The sequence below is a fragment of the Rhyacophila brunnea genome, unplaced genomic scaffold, assembly GCF_057557595.1.
Source record: "Rhyacophila brunnea isolate RB1 unplaced genomic scaffold, BYU_Rbru_1.0 scaffold_17, whole genome shotgun sequence".
Classification (NCBI taxonomy): Eukaryota; Metazoa; Arthropoda; class Insecta; order Trichoptera; family Rhyacophilidae; genus Rhyacophila; species Rhyacophila brunnea.
Window position 1 is genome coordinate 33,018,252 of NW_028232827.1, and position 18,856 is coordinate 33,037,107.

General features: G+C 32.5%; 1 protein-coding gene across 1 annotated transcript; it reads left to right on the plus strand.

The window, feature by feature from the left end:
* The first annotated feature begins 6,289 nt into the window (after window positions 1-6,289).
* Window positions 6,290-18,615, plus strand: LOC147073969 (cationic amino acid transporter 4). Its single transcript, XM_085944334.1, has 6 exons — window positions 6,290-6,435; window positions 7,132-7,380; window positions 13,110-14,080; window positions 14,986-15,202; window positions 15,865-16,026; window positions 17,743-18,615. Exons 1-6 carry the CDS (start codon window positions 6,294-6,296, stop codon window positions 17,907-17,909), a joined length of 1,908 nt encoding a protein of 635 aa, XP_085800460.1. The 5' UTR covers window positions 6,290-6,293; the 3' UTR covers window positions 17,910-18,615.
* Window positions 18,616-18,856: the final 241 nt, after the last annotated feature.

The window sequence follows — 18,856 nt, forward strand, 5'->3', positions numbered from 1 at the left end:
CCACCTGAAAAGTCACGTTACTGCTGGCCCTTTATAAAACAAAATAAAAGATCCAGATTCTGAAAAGCGGGAATAAATCTGTATGCGAAAGAAAATAAGGCTTTATAAAAATTATCGTGAGTTTAATTTGGCCGATTTTATCATTTCATCATCAGCGCCATTACAAAACAATGTGGATCTTGACCACCTCCCGGAAACATCTTCACTTCTCTCTTGTCTGCCCCAAGCTCCCTCTTTCGCCATAACCATCTCTTTTTGTACACAGTTCAACCACTAAATTAGTATAAAGTATCTTCTATCCTTAATAAAGACATGCCAATAAAGTCACCTCAATTTCATATGTGAGACAAAGGGGGAATCACCATAAAAAAATTCAAAACTAAATTTTCTTTTGACTCTGGAAAGTAGAGATTTTAAACATTTCTCCTTTTTTTCTTTTGCACCCAAAATTTTTTTTAAAGGCAATTGAGTGTATAATATAATAAAAATATTTTCGTTTACTCCAGCAGCAAGAGAATGACGCAAAATTATAGATAAGTAAACATTCGAAACGTCATAGCGAGGTTTACGTTGACAAGTAAAAGTTCCTTATACCTACTTAAATAAATTCGCCCATGATAGCCAAGCGGTAATATATTGGCTTATAATACGAGTACCATATATCCCGAGTTAAAATCTCGGGTCTGACAAAATTTAGGTGCCTAATAGGTTGAGCAAGTGGCTAACATCAATTTGTCGTAAAAACAAAAATCTGCTAATGCAACTTTCTCTCTGTATAGGTTCATATTATTACTATTGATCATGGTGTAATTTACTCAAGTCTATCAAATACAAAATTTTAATAATAAATTGTAATGTTTTGGAAACAAAATCTACATTCATAGTTTATCCTTATAAAGTTATAATTATTTTTTTCTTCTTTTGGTACCGTCTTCTATTGAAGGTGTGCAACCAATGTGTAGTTTATCTAATCCTAATCCCCAACGCCTTGGACATTGAAACACTTACAGTAGTTATCTGTCCAAAAGAATCTCTTTCTACCTAAGTTTGTACTGCCTTCTATCTTCCATTGCATTATGAGTTCGACTAAATATTACTTCTCATTCCGGAAAATAAGGCCTAAGTATTTAAATTTTCTGCGCTTTATAGTTAAGTAGACAAAATCTCTAACCTTATTGGCAGGTCATCTTAAAACCTTCTCATTCATCATAGTAACTCTATGGGGCAACATCTTGAAAGTCTCCAATCGTATAAACTGCTAAGCCATTTGACGAAATAATACGAGGTGTTATCGTGACGAAAACAAACAATTTTTTTTTTTTCTAATTTGCTTTAAAAACCTTTTTTTTTTCATTTTCAGGTTTGATTCGGGAGTTCACAGGAAAATTTGAAATGCCATTTTATTTTCTAACCGTTCTCCTGATCATTCCGATAGTGTCGTGGACTTTTGAACTCTTCATACTGAAAAAATTGAAAAGAAAACACAAGCAATAATCTTAGAAAAGTATTTATATATAATTACTATTATAAGTTTTTTTGTTTTAATAAAAATTCAATTGAGTAACGTTGATCAGTTGTTGTAACTTGAACCCACATCGTTAAAACTTTAATATTATATTTGTCTTAATCTATATATCTGTCGGTCGAGATTCGAAAATTCTCGAAATCAAGATTTTTTTTCTCGAGAATTGGAGAATTATTTTTTTGATTTCTCGAAAAATCACATATCACATTTAAAATTACGATCCAATATTTTTCTAATATTTTCTGATATAAATTCAAGACTCTTTTATTTACCTATTTCGGCCAAAAGATATTTTAACCGGTACATTTAATAAATTCCGTTCAGAATAAAATCAAAGTAGCAGTGTTGAGATATTCTATTCAGTTTCTTTAAAATTCCAGTTGCGGTATGCAGCTAAGCCTAGTGACAATATTCTGATTTCTCGAAAATATAACAATTTTTTTCTCGAGAAATTTCAGAAAAATAATTTCTTGAAATTCGAGAATGGACTTTTCTGATTATTTCTCGAGAATCTTCGAGACGAGTTTTTTTATGACAAGCTCTAGTTTCAGCACCGGGAAGAAAAAGATAAACATGCATAAAATAGTTGTGCTTCTTAGAGCAATATAATATTATATTTAAATTTGTAAAAAAGATGACATTAGTCATTGGTTGGCACAGATTTCTAAAAAGCAATACAATAATCAATACGATTTAAAAAAAAAAAAAAATCATATGACGATACAGTTCTGACGTCTGCCTCTAGATATACGAATTATAAATTATACGCAATGGGTAGTCGTATGGTTTTTTTCTCAATATCCCATATGAATGGCTTTGAATGACATTGTCCCATCGGCAAAGCAGCCACTTGTTAGTGGGGAGCATCCAACATGGCGCCCATCGATCGGCGCCACGCGTTTGCGCAAACACTTGACGAAATTTTCCCTAAATACCACAAGTTCGCGCACAGTCTATCCTGCCACACATTCACGCGTAAGTAACAATTAAAATATTTTATCGCTTTACTAAAAAATCTAACAAGGAAACGGAAACATAATCAACCTCAGTTTTTTTAACTTTCAAACTAATCAGTTACTACAAAAAAAATCAAGTAAAATTCTCACCTAACCAGATTCATCTGATAACCTTTTGCATTCATTGTTAATAATTAAACGTCAGCTTTCGATAACAATAGTCATATTCGATTGACAAAAAACGGATTTGTTTTGTATTAACTAACATTGTATTTATTTACCTATGTTAAGTATAATACGATAAACGTATTTCTTATCATAGCAAAAGCGATATCAGACAATTATATGAGTCATGAAAAACATATGGTTATAATCCAAAACCACAGTTTCCTTAGATAATTATTATATTAACGGCTATAGTAACTTAATAATGCCATTCTTAACTTAGTAATTCCTTGTTTGTTTTTGTTAAAAATACTGTCTTTTTAGCATGTCTTTAAAATCGATGTACCTACTTATTACCATCAGCTGACAGCTGGTTCAATCAGTTTCATTAAATATACATATTTATAGGATACTTACGAATTAATGATGTATAATATATTGTGAAGGTTTTTCCAGTGACTAATGTGTAATAGTATCTCAATATAATAATATTATGATAATAATTATTGACTTCTAAGAGGTAAGCAGATTTTACAAAAGAAATTTATTATTTCAATGATAACATATCGCTTATTTTTATTATATTAATGGTGGTGTAAAATCCGAAACAGCTATCGTTAAAATTATTTTTTTTATTAAAAATTTATTAACTATTTTTTTTCTTTTGACCATGTCCGATCTTAATAAGATCATAATGTGGGCCTACTCGTACCTAGAGTGGATGTAGGCCGTTAAGATCTGACATAAATAGTACATACTAAATTTTATTAGTCAAACGTATTTGTTTTCCTTGAACTAAGACAAGTAAATATAGTTTGTTAGTTTTTAAAATTCAATTAACCTGCCTAATCCAATCCATGGTACATAACAGTCAATAAATATTCGTTTATCTATAAAATATCTTTAATTCTGCCATTAAACAATACATATGTTTTGATATTTTAAAGATCATTATCAATGTTGAATCTTAACAGCCTACCTCCACCCTTCACCACTGAGTGGAGGTATGTATTAACGGATTTTTGTTTTTACGAGACATAGATGTTAGCCATTTGCTCAACCTGTTAGGTCCATACTCTGACTCCAATTCCAAATTGAAAAACAATATGCGTATTTGCCAGACCCGGTATTCTAACTTGGGACCAACGATATTATAAGCCGACGCATAAGCTGCTCGGACGTCATGGGCTTTATTATATATTTTCCGACCGTGTCCGATCCTAATAGCATCATATGGACCTCCACAGAGTGGAGGTTTGTATTGACAGATTTTGTTTTTACAAGAAATGGATGTCAACCACTTGCTCAACCTATTAGGTTCATACTCTGACTCATACATAAATGAAAAACAATATGTGTACTTGCCAGACCCAGGATTCGAACCTGGGACCCACGACGCAATAGGCCAACGCTTAAGCCGCGCGGCCATCGTGGGGTAATTATATATGTATAATAGTTGAGAATGTTAACATCATTGAATATACATAATAATTCAGAAAAATGCTATTTTAGGAAAAAAAAATTCCTAATTTAAACCCTCACCTATAGCATTCTGGGTGACACTATCATTAAATGTTTCCTTGAATTGGACCCCATACAGTTTTGGTCAGACAGAAGGTAGGTTATCCGTTGCTAAGGGGTGACACACTATTAAGGGATGCAACTCATGGAAAGAGTGTACATATTACAGCTTTTCAGAGCGCATATTATAATAGTTGTTGCCGACATCTCTGAAAATCCTATTCAATTTTCTTTCAGATCTCAATCCAACCGGAGCCTATTTTTCTTTTTTTTATTTTTACTCCACGCAGATGAAATCGCTGACTATAAGCTCTTATTTTTGATATAATTTGATATAAGCTTTTTCATAGATAATTTTCTTATCATTCTACGTTCTACTGGTTGACTTTAATGGGTAGGCGGTGGATGAATAATGAATTACAATACCCTGAATAGTGACTATGTTTACATTATGACAACAACAACCTACTTAGTATATTATTTGGTACGCATCAAATAATGTACTACGTACTTGTTATTTTATCGGTGTTATCGGTTATTCCTAAGTTAATTAATTATATTGTTACATATCATTTTCATATCAATATTAGTACAAAGGATAATGAAAATAATATATATGTAAATGTATATCTTGCATCCACTTATTATTTATAATCAACACGGACGTTTTGTACCACCATTTTACGTGTACCTGTTTATTCATTCATTATTATGCCTGATTCATCACACTCCACACAGATCTGTATCACATACAGAATGTTTCTCCCACAAGTAGTATCCCAGACTTGCTTCCATACGAATTTTTATTTTTCTCTGGACAGTTCTAGACTTTCTGATCAGGCAGAAAGTAGTATAATAGTTCAATGGCGAAGGGTGGGTGGCGAATAACAGTTAAAAAATATTCAATTATTGATAAAATATATAATATTATGCCATCAACTCATTTAGTGCCGACACCGCGACTGGCGCGTTTGGCACGCCTGGCCATTAGATATAATTAACATGCTATTTAAATGTGGTAATTAAATATTAATTAACAGGTCAGCAGTGATTGTGTTAAAACCATACACAATTTTAGATATTTTATAGATTGATTTTTTTTTATCGATTATTGTTTGGTTAGGCAGGAATTCAAAAAAATATCGAACATCTTCTGTAATATTATGTACTTATTCTTACTTTCTTACTTCAACGAAAACATATTAATATAAGTAGGTAAGGTAAGGTAGGTAAGTAACTGAAAAAATGTGCACTATTTTTGTCGGATGGCCGACAGCATACCTAAACTATTGTGTTGTATTAGCTCAATGAAAACAAATAAGTACCTATAACTGTCAAAATTTGGTGTGCACTATTTATGTCGGATCGTAACACTACCTTCCACCCATCGCCAATGCAATCTATAGAGCTCTTGCTCTGGACCAATTACACATAAAAAGAAAGTGTGTTAAGGCTATACCTCAGTTGAGGCATGGTCTAAAAATATCATGGCTAGGCGATGCGCGGATTGCGGGTCGCGGGTGCAAATGACGCGTGAATAATAATATATTCATTGACATGTTTTCTTTTAAAAGTAAATGGGTAACGTTTAGTCATCTTTACACGATTTAAGAATTAATACCCCCGTCGCCACCACGAAACAAATTGACGTATTGACACCTGGACGTTCGCTCTCAGACTGCCAGCGAGTTCAAAATTTCGTCGCACCTATAGTTGAAAATTATTTGCCCTTTCACTGAAGTATCGCCTTAATAATTGTTAGACGCGGGATCGAACCTGCGTCTACGACTTTATAAGCGGACACGTTACCACTTTCTATTCATGGTAAGTGCGATACTATGACACATACCTTCTACATACAATATTATTTACCGACCTATATTAATATTTAATCTTGGCGTGATCGTATATGCCTCGTTTTTTCATATTGTCTATTATTTCCAATATATTTTCTTTAAGATTGCCGTATATAACAATGCTCCTTTTAAACTTTAATAGCATTTCAAATTTAATTAAGTATTGTAAAGCATACTGTAATACAACTTTACATAATATAAAGTAGGTACATAATTTCTTAATACACACTTACGTTAAGTTCAAACTGTTTTATTTTCAGAGGCTCAATCATGGCCGGCGCACGAAGACAGGTCCTGGCAAGGGTCCTGGCTGGTCTCTGTCTGAGGTTCGGAAGAACGAGGCCCCTCGATGACGACCCGATGGACACTCAACTCAACAGATGTCTGTCGACATTTGACATTACTCTATTAGGTAAAATGTACATCTAGTTTTCAATTTATATAAACACTTTCTAATCATCAGAGTCGGTTCAACCTCACATAAGATGAGTTGACTGTGCACACTTGATTTCGACAACGCAAGAGCTAAAACTTTATCCAGTAACTATTATATTTTACCAATTCATATTCACATCAACAGCACATTTTCAAATGCCAGGGTCTCAACGATTTTTCTGTGATGAACGAGATGTGATAGGTACATGAAAATTAATTTTAGGTAGGTAACTACTGGACACTAAACTGCCCTTCTAAGGAAGAAGGCAGTAACTGACTCTCACACACTTTCGAGATAAATGACATAATGTGTTTTTTCTCAAACTTTAGTAGGTACTGTGAATTAATAAAAAACGGTGGTAATTTTTATTTGTAGGATATTAAAATACAAACAAAGTAATAATAAACAAGCAGTAACTGCAATGAATAGGTGCAATTACTGCCTTTTTGCTAAAAAAAAATGTATTATTTTAGAAGATGTTTATTTTTTCACTAAGGATTTTAACGATATTTTAGTGATAATACTGATTTTAAAGTGAATAGAAATTCTATCTTACTCTAACGCATGGAGCGGAGATATAAGCGTGCCGTATGCTTACTCACTCGCACTTATGGTTCGTTTTTGTTCAGGCCTTGGTAGAGATAGATAATCAATTTTTAAATATATTTTCAGGTATCGGACACATGGTAGGCGCCGGAATCTACGTCCTAACTGGCACAGTGGCCCACGAACTGGCTGGCCCTGCGACCTTCCTCAGTTTCCTACTGGCGGGCTTGGCATCGCTTCTGGCGGCGCTATGCTACGCCGAGTTCGGAACCCGGGTTCCTCGTGCCGGGAGTGCCTACCTCTACACTTACGTCAGCGTGGGGGAGTTCTGGGCCTTCGTCATCGGTTGGAATATTGTGCTCGAGCACATGATAGGTAGGTACATGAACTAGAAAATAATAATTAAGCTAATCAGGGCAGTCAATATTTGAAATAATTTATCCATCGTTTACATGATAGTAATAAACAGATAAAAATATAATAGAATGGAATGGAACTACGACAAGCCTCTATACTAATAAACAAAATGGAAGTATCTGTCTGTGATTTTCAAATATTTTCCGATCAATCAGCGTTTGGACTATTTACAATGTCTAAGTACAGAATATACTAAAACTTTGTCTTTTTGCCTGTATCTATATCTGTTTAATTTGTTATAACTCAAAAACTACCTAACCAATATTGATGAAACTTGCACAGCTTATAGACTGGCTTTTTCATCTTGATATCTTGGATTTTAAAATAAAAGAAAATCTGTCGAAAACAGGCCGCATGTATGTTGGCCTAGTTATTAGACCGATTAAATGATAATACATACTTAAATACAAAGCCGTGCGTCACGGGTTCAGTGTTGAATAAAAGTTATTTGTTTCAATGCTTATTGATCCAGTGCAAATACTGAATGGCTTAAAGGAATAGCTAACAACAATCCCTTGAAATAAAGTATTTTTATGTAGTCATTAATTGGACTAATTTTTACGTGGTATAACCTCCATTAGAATGGTTTTGAAACATAGCAATTTTTATTAAGTCTACTTAAATTGAGTCATTTACATTGACAGCTGTTCGGTTCATAAAATCATCTTCTTCTTTATACTCGATCGTTCCAAAGATGGGTTTATAGTTCGAAAGAGCTGTCAACGTAAATAGCTCAATTAAAGTACACTTAATAAAAATAACGTTGCTTCAAAACCATTTTTTAATGTAACTTTCACTCTGTCCCATATGTCAACGGCCCCAGGAAAAACCGGTGTAAGTCTAAAATCACAAATGTTCAGGAGAGCGAAAAAACTAAAATATTTACGCTATTAAATTCATCATATAAAATGAGTGAGTTTTTTCTAATCTTATTTAAGTAAATCAGATAGACCATTTTATGGTCTATATTTCTATCAAAATTTAATGGTGATTAATTGATTAACAGCTAAGATAATGACCAAAAATCGTTTTTATTTGGAATAATGTTACGCGCTTGATGTTTTGACTCGGTTCAACATGCTTTTGCGCGGACAAAATAGATCACTGACTCCGCACAGCAGACTTATATTCTGGTATAGAACGGTTTTTTACGTCGCGTTTTTCTTACTCTATACGATTTTATTAAACACAACCATAGTTATCGTGCTCTTGTACGGAACAACCATTATAGCGCATTATTTAGCTCGAAATAGGACAGCGTGAATACAAAATAATGACAAAGAGTAAGGAGACATATTGACATACAGTTTTTTTGTACGAAGTTTTTATTACAGAAAAGTATCTAAGTATGATAATTTTTAAAAAATCAAAAAAAAATGTAAATTATTTTAGTTATTTATATAAATATCGTTAATATGTACAATAAGTAATATAAATTATTCAGGAAAATAGTAATTATGGAAGGATAAAAAAAGTTATGTAAGAAATTAAAATATAACGCAAGTAACTACGAGAGAGAAAAAATGTTTATTTTTATACATAATAACACAATTTACATTAAAAATATGGAAAGAACAATCATAATGTTAATAAATATTTTATGTTAATACAAATAAATCACATTTTATTGGATTATTGATAACACAATTTATATTAAAAATATGGAAAGAACAATCATATTGTTAATAATTATTTTATGTTAATACAAATAAATCACATTTAATTAATTTTATTGGATTATTGATAACACAATTTAAATTAAAAATATGGAAAGAACAATCATAATGTTATTAATTATTTGATGCTAATACAAATATCTCACATTTTATTACTTTTATTGGATAGTTTATACACCATCGACTATTTTTCCTGCCTTCGAAATATATGTGGAGCCAGTATTGATTGATGTTTTCAAAATATTTTTTTTCCAATTAATTTCTTGTCGTCTTCTCTTTGCACCTTTAGATGGAGAATACGTTGATCGTACATCATTTTCATCATGTGTAGTCGAATTGGGATTATTTGGTTTTTCATTTGTCAAGGTATCATTGTCCATTATGATTTCTGGAATGGCGATTATGTCATTACAATGCACTGAAGTGGACGGAATCGCAATATCTTGATAATCATTGCGGTATGTTTGTATTGAATCAGTTTGCGGTTTCGATATTTCATCCATTAAGTAATCCAAAACTTCAGGAGATGCGCATTTAAAATATTCGTCAATATCTGGAGCACTTGATGTAAACGAAATTATACTGGGACAGTATTCTGAATAGCTAGAAATGTAATCCTTATCTGTCGTATCGTTAGAATCTGTAAAAACAAAATATAAAATTATAATTTAATACTCCAATGTATATACCCTATGATTAAAAAAGTAGATAACAGAGTGATACCAGTAAAAAACATTCCTAAAGATGAGTTTACAGTACCTAACCTTATAGAATTGCTTATTTTTCAGAAATATTAAAACTTAAATCTTTTCTAACATCTCAATATTTCGTGGTATTCAGAAAATACATAGATCGGCTGCTACATATATAACAAAAAAATAGGTTTTATCAATATAAAACGCAATATAATTCAAATACTTATTCCCCATAATTTACTACCTATGAGGGTTAGTTTCTTCTACTTTGATTGGATAGTGTTATAAAACTTATAAACCAACACAAAATCTTTAAAAAAATAAAATCTTCTATTGAAGCATAAAAAAACGGTCCTGTTTGTTGTGAAATTATGTCAAATAATATTACATAAATTGTATTATATTTTAATAAGTGGTTAATACACACACAGTCTCTTCACCAAGAATCGAATAATATTTTAATAGTCTTACGTTGTTATAGTGGTTATATCATATTATGCTTACCTATGACTTCATCGTTGTCAAGAGATTCTTCATTCACCATGTTTTTCACATTGCAGAATACGCCACTTGCTTCATCCAATATACAAGTATAATCTGTAAATCAATACACAAGCACATTAGATACCATGATTTGGTAGATATTCATAAAATATCTAATTTAAATAGTAAAATAGTTAAATATATAAAAATACAGATAAGTATGAATTACAATGAAGAAATGCACAAAATTAAATTATTTTAGAGGGTTGGCGCAAACCAGCAATCATTGCGATATGCATTAAATTTATAAATTAATCAACTTAATATTAACATAAGCTAATTGGTTATCAAATAGTATTTTCTTTAAATCGTGGATATCATTATCTAAGCGTTTCATTATAAACTTTCAAAGAAACAGGGTTTATTATCAATTTTCATTCATATCTTATTCTTTTTTATTTAGGTAATTATACAAAATGTAAACTCTGTCCAATTTTACTAGGATTAAATAGCTAATAACTTTCATAATAATAAAACAATCATAATCAATAAGTAAAAAGTATGTAAATGTATGTACTTACCACTCTTACCACTACTAGATTTTTCAAAATTAATTGATAATTTATTTTGAAGTCCACCCGATGCTAAATGCAATATATGTTTTGCGCGATCAGACATGGTATAAGTACTAATTAAATTTTAAATAAAATAACGATAATTATAAACCGTTGATCATAAAATCATATAAATTAATACCAATTAGGTCACTAGTCATAAACACAAAGATTACATAGGTAGGTACTTAATACATATTTGTAATTAATGATAAAAATTCTCAGTCGCTAATCAATGGGAAAGTTAAACGAAGAAATTATTCTGTGTACATTTCACCATCTACACGACGTTTTATTTGTTTCATCTTTTCCTAAATTTCTATTATAATAATATATAGGTATAATATAAGGCACCAAGCCCAAAAATTTAAAATTAAAAGAAATTCTTCAATATTTATGTAGAAACGAATAAATGCTTCTTTGGCTGCATTTTGTATATTTTTGTTAATGTTTTATTGCGGCCAATAAATGCGTCTCTTTGAAAGCCCGCCTAATCCTTTTAGGACATCCCGCCAAACAAAATTATTTTCCCAGGATACTTAGAAGTGAGTAAATTTAATGATTTTGTCTACGATACATATTTAAAGTGATAATATAATAACAATACTGGCTACATTGTCATATTTGCAAAAATATTATGTACATGTGCTGTACTTAGGCCCACATTCAATAATTTAATGTTTGAATTTATTTTGATCTTAGCCGAAGTCATAATATTATTATAAAAAGGTAATATTCCCACAAAATTTTATCGGTCTTTTGTAAAAACTCACTATTTCGAAGTGTCATAAAAAGGATTACCTATTTAACTTGTTTGTGTCATAAATATCAGTCCAAAATTACTATGTATTCCATTACACAAATAATAAAATTAAGTATCTTTACTAGGTATTTGTTTTCTATTAAATAATAAAAATTGTCAAATTTAGAAATAACATTACCGACTATTTTTGTAGGAATTTGTAATAATTTCAAGAGCAATTTATTTTATTAGTGTATATTATGTTTTCCTACTAGGATACATGGTGGTATAATACGTATCAAAATTATCGGCAGAGTGCATAAAACGTTTGAACTGAACCTTTTGTTGAGTTTAAATAGCAGTGTGTTTAGTCAACGTGTGTTTTCAGTCTCCAATATAAGCATTCAAATTTTTATGTCTTGTTAATTAACAGAAAATCCGAAAAATTAAGATTCTTACAATCTGTCACAATAATGACGTATATGTTGACGAACACACACAAATACAGAAAAAGGATCGAATGAATAAATGAGCAATCAAGAGTCTGCGGCGTATTTAGGTATGTCCAACCCTTAAATTGAGATGGGCCGGACATAATATATCGCAGATGAAACGACCGCTGAATGAATGCAATAATCCAGTAGTTTTAGAGGAACGTAAGATAATTAGAATTATAATAATATGCTATATTGACAAGATATTTAAGTTCGATGAAATCACGTGCCCGTAAAAAATAATTAACCAAAAAGAATAGAGAAAACGTGAGGAGGCCTTTACCACAGTGGATAGAAACAGGTGATGAAATAATATAGTTTCACAAATTTTAATGCAAATTAATTTGTTTTCTACGAGGAATTTATTTTATATTAAGTAATATAATATTTTCACATTCGGATATAATACTACTGACCAGTTTTTAATTATTAATGCGTATAAATTCTGAAAATATCAATCTTTTTCGAAGATATACCAAAACAAATTACGAGTCTTATGTGATACATCAATATAAAACATGGTGTATATTCAAATATCCGTGAAAGAGCGTAATAGCAAGTATTATGAGCCTCTTATTCAAAAGAAGGAGCGCACGACACGTTGCTTATTTAGATATGACTATACTTTTCGGAAATTTCTGTGAACACAAATTTAGTCGACGCAATATGTTGATATATTGCACAATCGTCGAAAACCTAACTTTGTCAATTTTTATGCTAGAGACCTGAAATTTTTACAGGACATGCACAAAAAATATGATATTATAAAAAGCTAATAAAACTTAATACGCTATTTTCAGATTTATAATGGTTTTTCTAGGGCACGTCGATGTTTTGATTAGAAGGCAACATGTTACATAATTTACTTTCATTGGTATCCCCCACTAAACGTTAAAATATATTTATTATATAATTATATTTCGTTTACCTTTTCTAAACAGTCCTTAAGTCTAAAACGATACAATCTTCTTGAATGATTTCAGGTGCAGCATCAGTGGCCAGAGCATGGAGCGGCTATCTCGACTCCATGGTCGGTGGCGCCGTGAGCAACGCAACGGTTTCCATAACCGGAGAACTCCACGAGCGCTTGCTCAGCCGATACCCTGACCTGCTCGCGTTCTTCATTTGCATAGCATTCTCCCTTTTGCTAGCTCTGGGAGTCAAAACTTCAGCCTACATAAACAACGCCCTTACCGTCCTCAACTTAACTGTCATTGTCGTGGTTATATCCGTTGGTTTCTGCTACGCTGATACAGATAATTGGTCAGAGAAACATGGCGGATTTATGCCGTATGGCTTTTCAGGAGTGTTGGCTGGAGCAGCAACTTGCTTCTACGCATTTGTTGGATTTGACAGTATATCTTCATCAAGTGAAGAAGCGAGAGACCCTACGTATGCTATACCAGTTGCTACCATCGTGTCAATGACATGCGTTGGGATTCTATATGTCTTGGTATCGGCCGCGTTAACTCTGATGGTACCGTTCTATAGTATAAGTCCAGATGCTGCATTACCAGAAGCATTCGGGGCATTAAATCTGAATTGGGCTAAATATGCCGTAGCTGTTGGAGCTCTATGTGGAATGACCACTTCTCTCCTTGGCTCCCTATTCAGCCTGCCTCGTTGTTTATATGCCATGGCTCAAGATGGTTTACTATTCAGTTTCTTAGGAAACATAAACTCCAAGACACAAATTCCATTGGTAAATCTGGTTATTTCTGGTATATCATCGGCCGTTATTGCTCTTCTGTTTGACTTGGAGACTCTCGTGGAGTTTATGTCCATTGGAACCCTTATGGCTTATACAATAGTTAGTGCTGCTGTGATCATCTTGCGTTATCGACCTGCTACAACTTCCGAACTTAGGTCTTTGGGACTTGGTGGAATGGATTTGTCACCGGACAGCTCGCCGGCTGGTACACCCGTCACGGATCCTGGCTCCATATCATCAGAGGTAATATTTTTATTATTTAATATATTGTTTTACCCAAATTTATCCCGTTATATATTATGTTATTATGTAAACATTTATCCGGAATTTTCAATACAACAAGTGCTGGACACACTATAATCTAAAAATAACTGAATTGTTGTTCTAAATCTTATAACAATGCTGGTATTTTTATTATTTGCAAACGCGGGATGGTGAATACGGGATTCCGGGATTTTTATCGATTTCTTGATTCCGACAATCTCGGGATTGGAAATACTGGAATTCCAAGACTAGTTACAAATGTTTTTGTAGTCAAATATAGCCTATTTTATTCACCTTACCATAATAATATTGTGTGTCGATAATTTAGATATTTAGAGCTAAAAACGGATTATGTGTATATTATAAATATGTATGCTAGAAAAAAAATCAAGGACATCAGATATTAAAGAAATTAGCATTACGCCTGATTTTAGAGTGCATGTCAAACATTCAAATTGCAATTACTCCATAACATGATTTCGCGACATACCAACTTTTGGCAGTAACCCACCATAATATAGGTATACCATAAAAATATTTTTTGGTATTTTTATTAAAATATATAAAAATTAATTGTAATAAATTCAAACATTGTTTGGTCTAGCGGTTCTACTCTAAAATCATTGATATAATAATATTATATTATGGAAGATTATTAATTACCCAATAGTAATAATATATAATTATATTCAAGTTTAAGATCTTCATCAACAACTAGCAATACTAAATGTCTTACTTTGCACAAATGTACTTAAAATGGTGTTGTGCAAGGCTCAGTCCTGGTTCCACTTTTACTAAATAAATAATTATTAATATTAATGAAGTTAAATTTGAAGTTTTATTGAATGAATAATATTAATGCAGTTAAATTTCAATTTAACTAGGTTTACGAGGTAATGATGGCAGGACGACTCCGAGCCGATCACTCCTGGTTACGGCCCCTGGTGGGAAAATGTGCTCCTGGCTCTGCAGTGACATTTTCAGTCACCGCTTTTGGATTACTATCAGCCACACTATGTGCCCATACTAGACTTTCTGGATCTCCGGATACAGTTGGAAGTTTTCTGGCTCCCTTCATCATGATATTGCTGATGATTGCTTGTAAGTATTAACTACTTTGTTAACATAAACGGCATCAGGGTCTGTCTCAATTTTAACTTATTTGCTCTTATTAATATTTTTTTATACATTGTTTGTTGTATCAAGAAAATTTTAATTACACAGAGTATTTTTTATTTTTATATGGGGCTTAAATTAATTGATCATCCATATTGTATCTACTTTATAATTTATTGTTGTATTTAATGTTTTTCTAATACTGCGTTTATTTCGTTATTATTTAATATAGATTTATAACTATTTCATATCATGTGAACGTCTTGAATTTGTAATTTGTAAAGCTTATTATCATTATGTTGATTATTATTGTTATTATTATCATTATTGTTGTTGTTATTATTATAAACCATCGATCGAAGAAGCTCATATTATCAACCTATAAAGAGTGAAAATTGTATTAACAGATTTTTGTTTTACGAGAAATAGATGTTAGCCACTTGCTCAACCTGTTAGTCAAAACACACATTGAAAAAGCAATGTATATGTAAAAACCAAAGCCAAAACCGGTCGGCCATCGTTGTCGTAATTTTTGTAATGTATGTAATGTATTTGTATGTAAACAAATAAATTTGAATTAGAATTTGATAAACTATTATAAATTGGATAATCAATACTATAATTAAAAATATATTATTAATTTCCAGGTCTTGTCGTGATATGGGGCCACCAACAGAGTCCCGTTCGTCCACCTTTTAGGGCTCCGTTCGTTCCTATTCTCCCTGCTATGTCCATCCTGGCAAACGTAGAACTGATGGTGCATTTGAACGCGCTCACATGGGCAAGGTTTGCCGTCTGGATGGCCGTTGGTAAATATAATTTTATTTCCTTTCTATACTTATTGAATATTATAATATGTAAGGCTTTACTTACAATATGAAAACTGTATCGTTGACAATTTATTGAAACTATGTATCAATAACTTTTTCCGTCACTTTCTGATAGTTGTATTCGTTTATATTTCCCATTTTTTTTAAATATTGAACGTTATACAATTCAGCAGCACATCTTATCAATGTTCCAAATGAATGTCGACTCCAACTTTGCCAATGCAAATCATATTTAGCGACTAAGTTCAACAAGCAAAATTGTTTAATTATGGCGAACATTTTTTTTAAGAGATTCAAAAGCGTTCTTTCCATTCTGAAAATGTGACTGCCTGGGTACAGACTTTGGTCTAGCGGTATCATTGGTCCGTATTTCTACCAAAATAATAAATGCTAGTTCTGCACTGACTGATAATGGCGACTGCACCGGTCGATGTTCCTTGGTTTTTTATGTCAATTGAACGCTGTGGATCTGACAAGCATGTAGTTGTAATACGATGGCGCCATATTTCATACATCCCGGGAGATTATGGATATACTGAAGGTACATTCAGAAATCACCGATTCCTAATAAAAGCTCATATTCTAATACGAAAACATAATTTATAGTATCGTCATAATATGTATTTTTTAGAATTATTAATAACCATGTCCTTGCTTTTTCGTACAAAGTGGTTGTTAGTAATTTTGAACAATCACAAACAGCCAGGCTTTGAGAAAAACACATAAATATTGTGTCCTCGCCGGGATCAAACTCTCGGGTTGAGGGCCAGCGCCTTACGCACTGCACCACGAGAGCCGCCTCATAACATGTATTACTTGAGTTTCACTCTGGATGATAACTGGGACCATACCATTGAACTGAAATGGTCAGAGCGGTTTCACACGGCTTACCTATTAGCGTACTTAAACTAGTAGCACCTGTACACGTGCGTGGATTTACTAGTACCATTAGTGTATAAATTAAACTATCGCGATGTTTACGCGCTCTGTCTCGCCAATCACATTCTTTAAAGCCGCGTTGACACGGTCCAAAAACGATCCAAGTAGACTTGGATAGGAATAATTAGTATGAAGATGTCTCATCCAAGTGACAGCTTCATACTATTTATTCCGATCCAAGTTAACTTGGATGAGTAGGACGCGGTCCAAGTAGCTTGGATAGGAATAATTAGTATGAAGATGTCTCATACGAGTACACTTGGATAGGAATAAATAGTATGAAGCTGTCACTTGGATGGCACTCGATCCAAGTGTACTTGGATCGTACTTGGACCGTGTCAACGCGGCTTAAGCGATAGCGTGTCGCGTTGTAATTATTGTATGGTGCTATTTGATAAATTGTAAAAATTGGTAATGCTCAAAATACTCTGTGTGGTGTAGTTCGTATTTTTTTTCGATAGGTTTGACACTTTTGTTATTTATTATACTTGCGCATATTTTATGCTATTTGCAATTATCGCGTGAAAATTCAGAAACTGTTAATATTTTTTGATCCATGCAACTCTTATACTTTCACGAAAATGTATATGTTTATATTTGATTTTTTATGATCGCAAAATTACATACTGCCATCAGTAAATCAATTCACGTATAAACGAGCTAGAACTATCTTCTAAGTTAAGTTAAGTCTTCCGCAAAAAGCAGTTAATTGAATTTAAACGTATCTAATAAATATTATTAAATGTTTGATTTCAGGGTTAGTTCTTTACCTTGGCTACGGTATGAGTCATAGCCGCGCGGGAACTGGTGCTGGCGCGGGGGCTGCATCAGAGGGGGGACTCCTGGTGGGTGGCGCGTCCGCCCGCTGGGGCTCAACCGGAGCTGACCGCCAGCCCATCGTACCCCACGATGGAGAAGACTAAGCATGCATACGAAATCCTAATAAAAAAGCACTGACTAATAAGAAATCCAATATTGAAATATTTTTCTGATGATTCCTCATCGAGCACAATTTTTTTAGGGAAAACGAAAATGATCGTTTTCTCCAAATGACGTAATTAATTTTAATTTATTTTTAAAATGCACAAGTATTTTCGTGTAAATATAATATAACATTTATTGAAAGCATGAAAAGCAATAGATTCATTTATTTTAAAACTTTAATTATTCTTTGCAAAGCATGATAGCTAAAATAATTCGCACGACACCAATATAACATTATAGCACCTGTACACACACAAGGATTTACTAACAACAGTAGCGTATAAATAAATTAAACTATCGTGACAATTCATAATTATTTACACACAAAAGTGCTCACTGTCTCACCATTCTGATTCTTCAAGCATAAACGAACGCGTTTGTTGTCGTTGTGTGGTGCTATTTGACAGGTTCAGATAGATTGTAAAAATCGGTAAACGTCAAAATGCTCTGCGCGGTGTAATTCGTATTTTTTTCGTCAGGTTCGCCATGAAAATTCAGAAGCCGCTGAACTTTTTTGATCCATGCATACAGTCTTGCAACTTGCACGATAATACGTGTTTATACTTACGATAATACGTACTGCCAGCAGTAAACCTATGCACGTGTAAATGGGCTATGAAGCTTAAATAGTCCAATAGGTTATTGAAAAAAAAACAAATTTTTGATTTTCCACAAATCGACACCTGCCACCACTCTAAGCAAGATGTCATATATGGTCGACCCCTTAGATTTCAATTTACCGTGTATTTATTTATTTAATTATTGAGTGAAAATCATTTTTTATTACAATTATATTTTGTTGATACTTAAACGATTAAAAGTAATTGCCGCCAATATTGTTGGACATTAAAATAATAAACAATATAATATTTATATTAAAAAATAG

Coding starts and splice junctions, on each gene's coding strand:
- LOC147073969 (XM_085944334.1), top strand. CDS start 6,294: ATGGCCGGCGCACGAAGACAGGTCCTGGCAAGGGTCCTGGCTGGTCTC. Junction 7,381..13,109: donor TGTGCTCGAGCACATGATAG/GTAGGTACATGA, acceptor GAATGATTTCAG/GTGCAGCATCAGTGGCCAGA. Junction 14,081..14,985: donor CTGGCTCCATATCATCAGAG/GTAATATTTTTA, acceptor CAATTTAACTAG/GTTTACGAGGTAATGATGGC.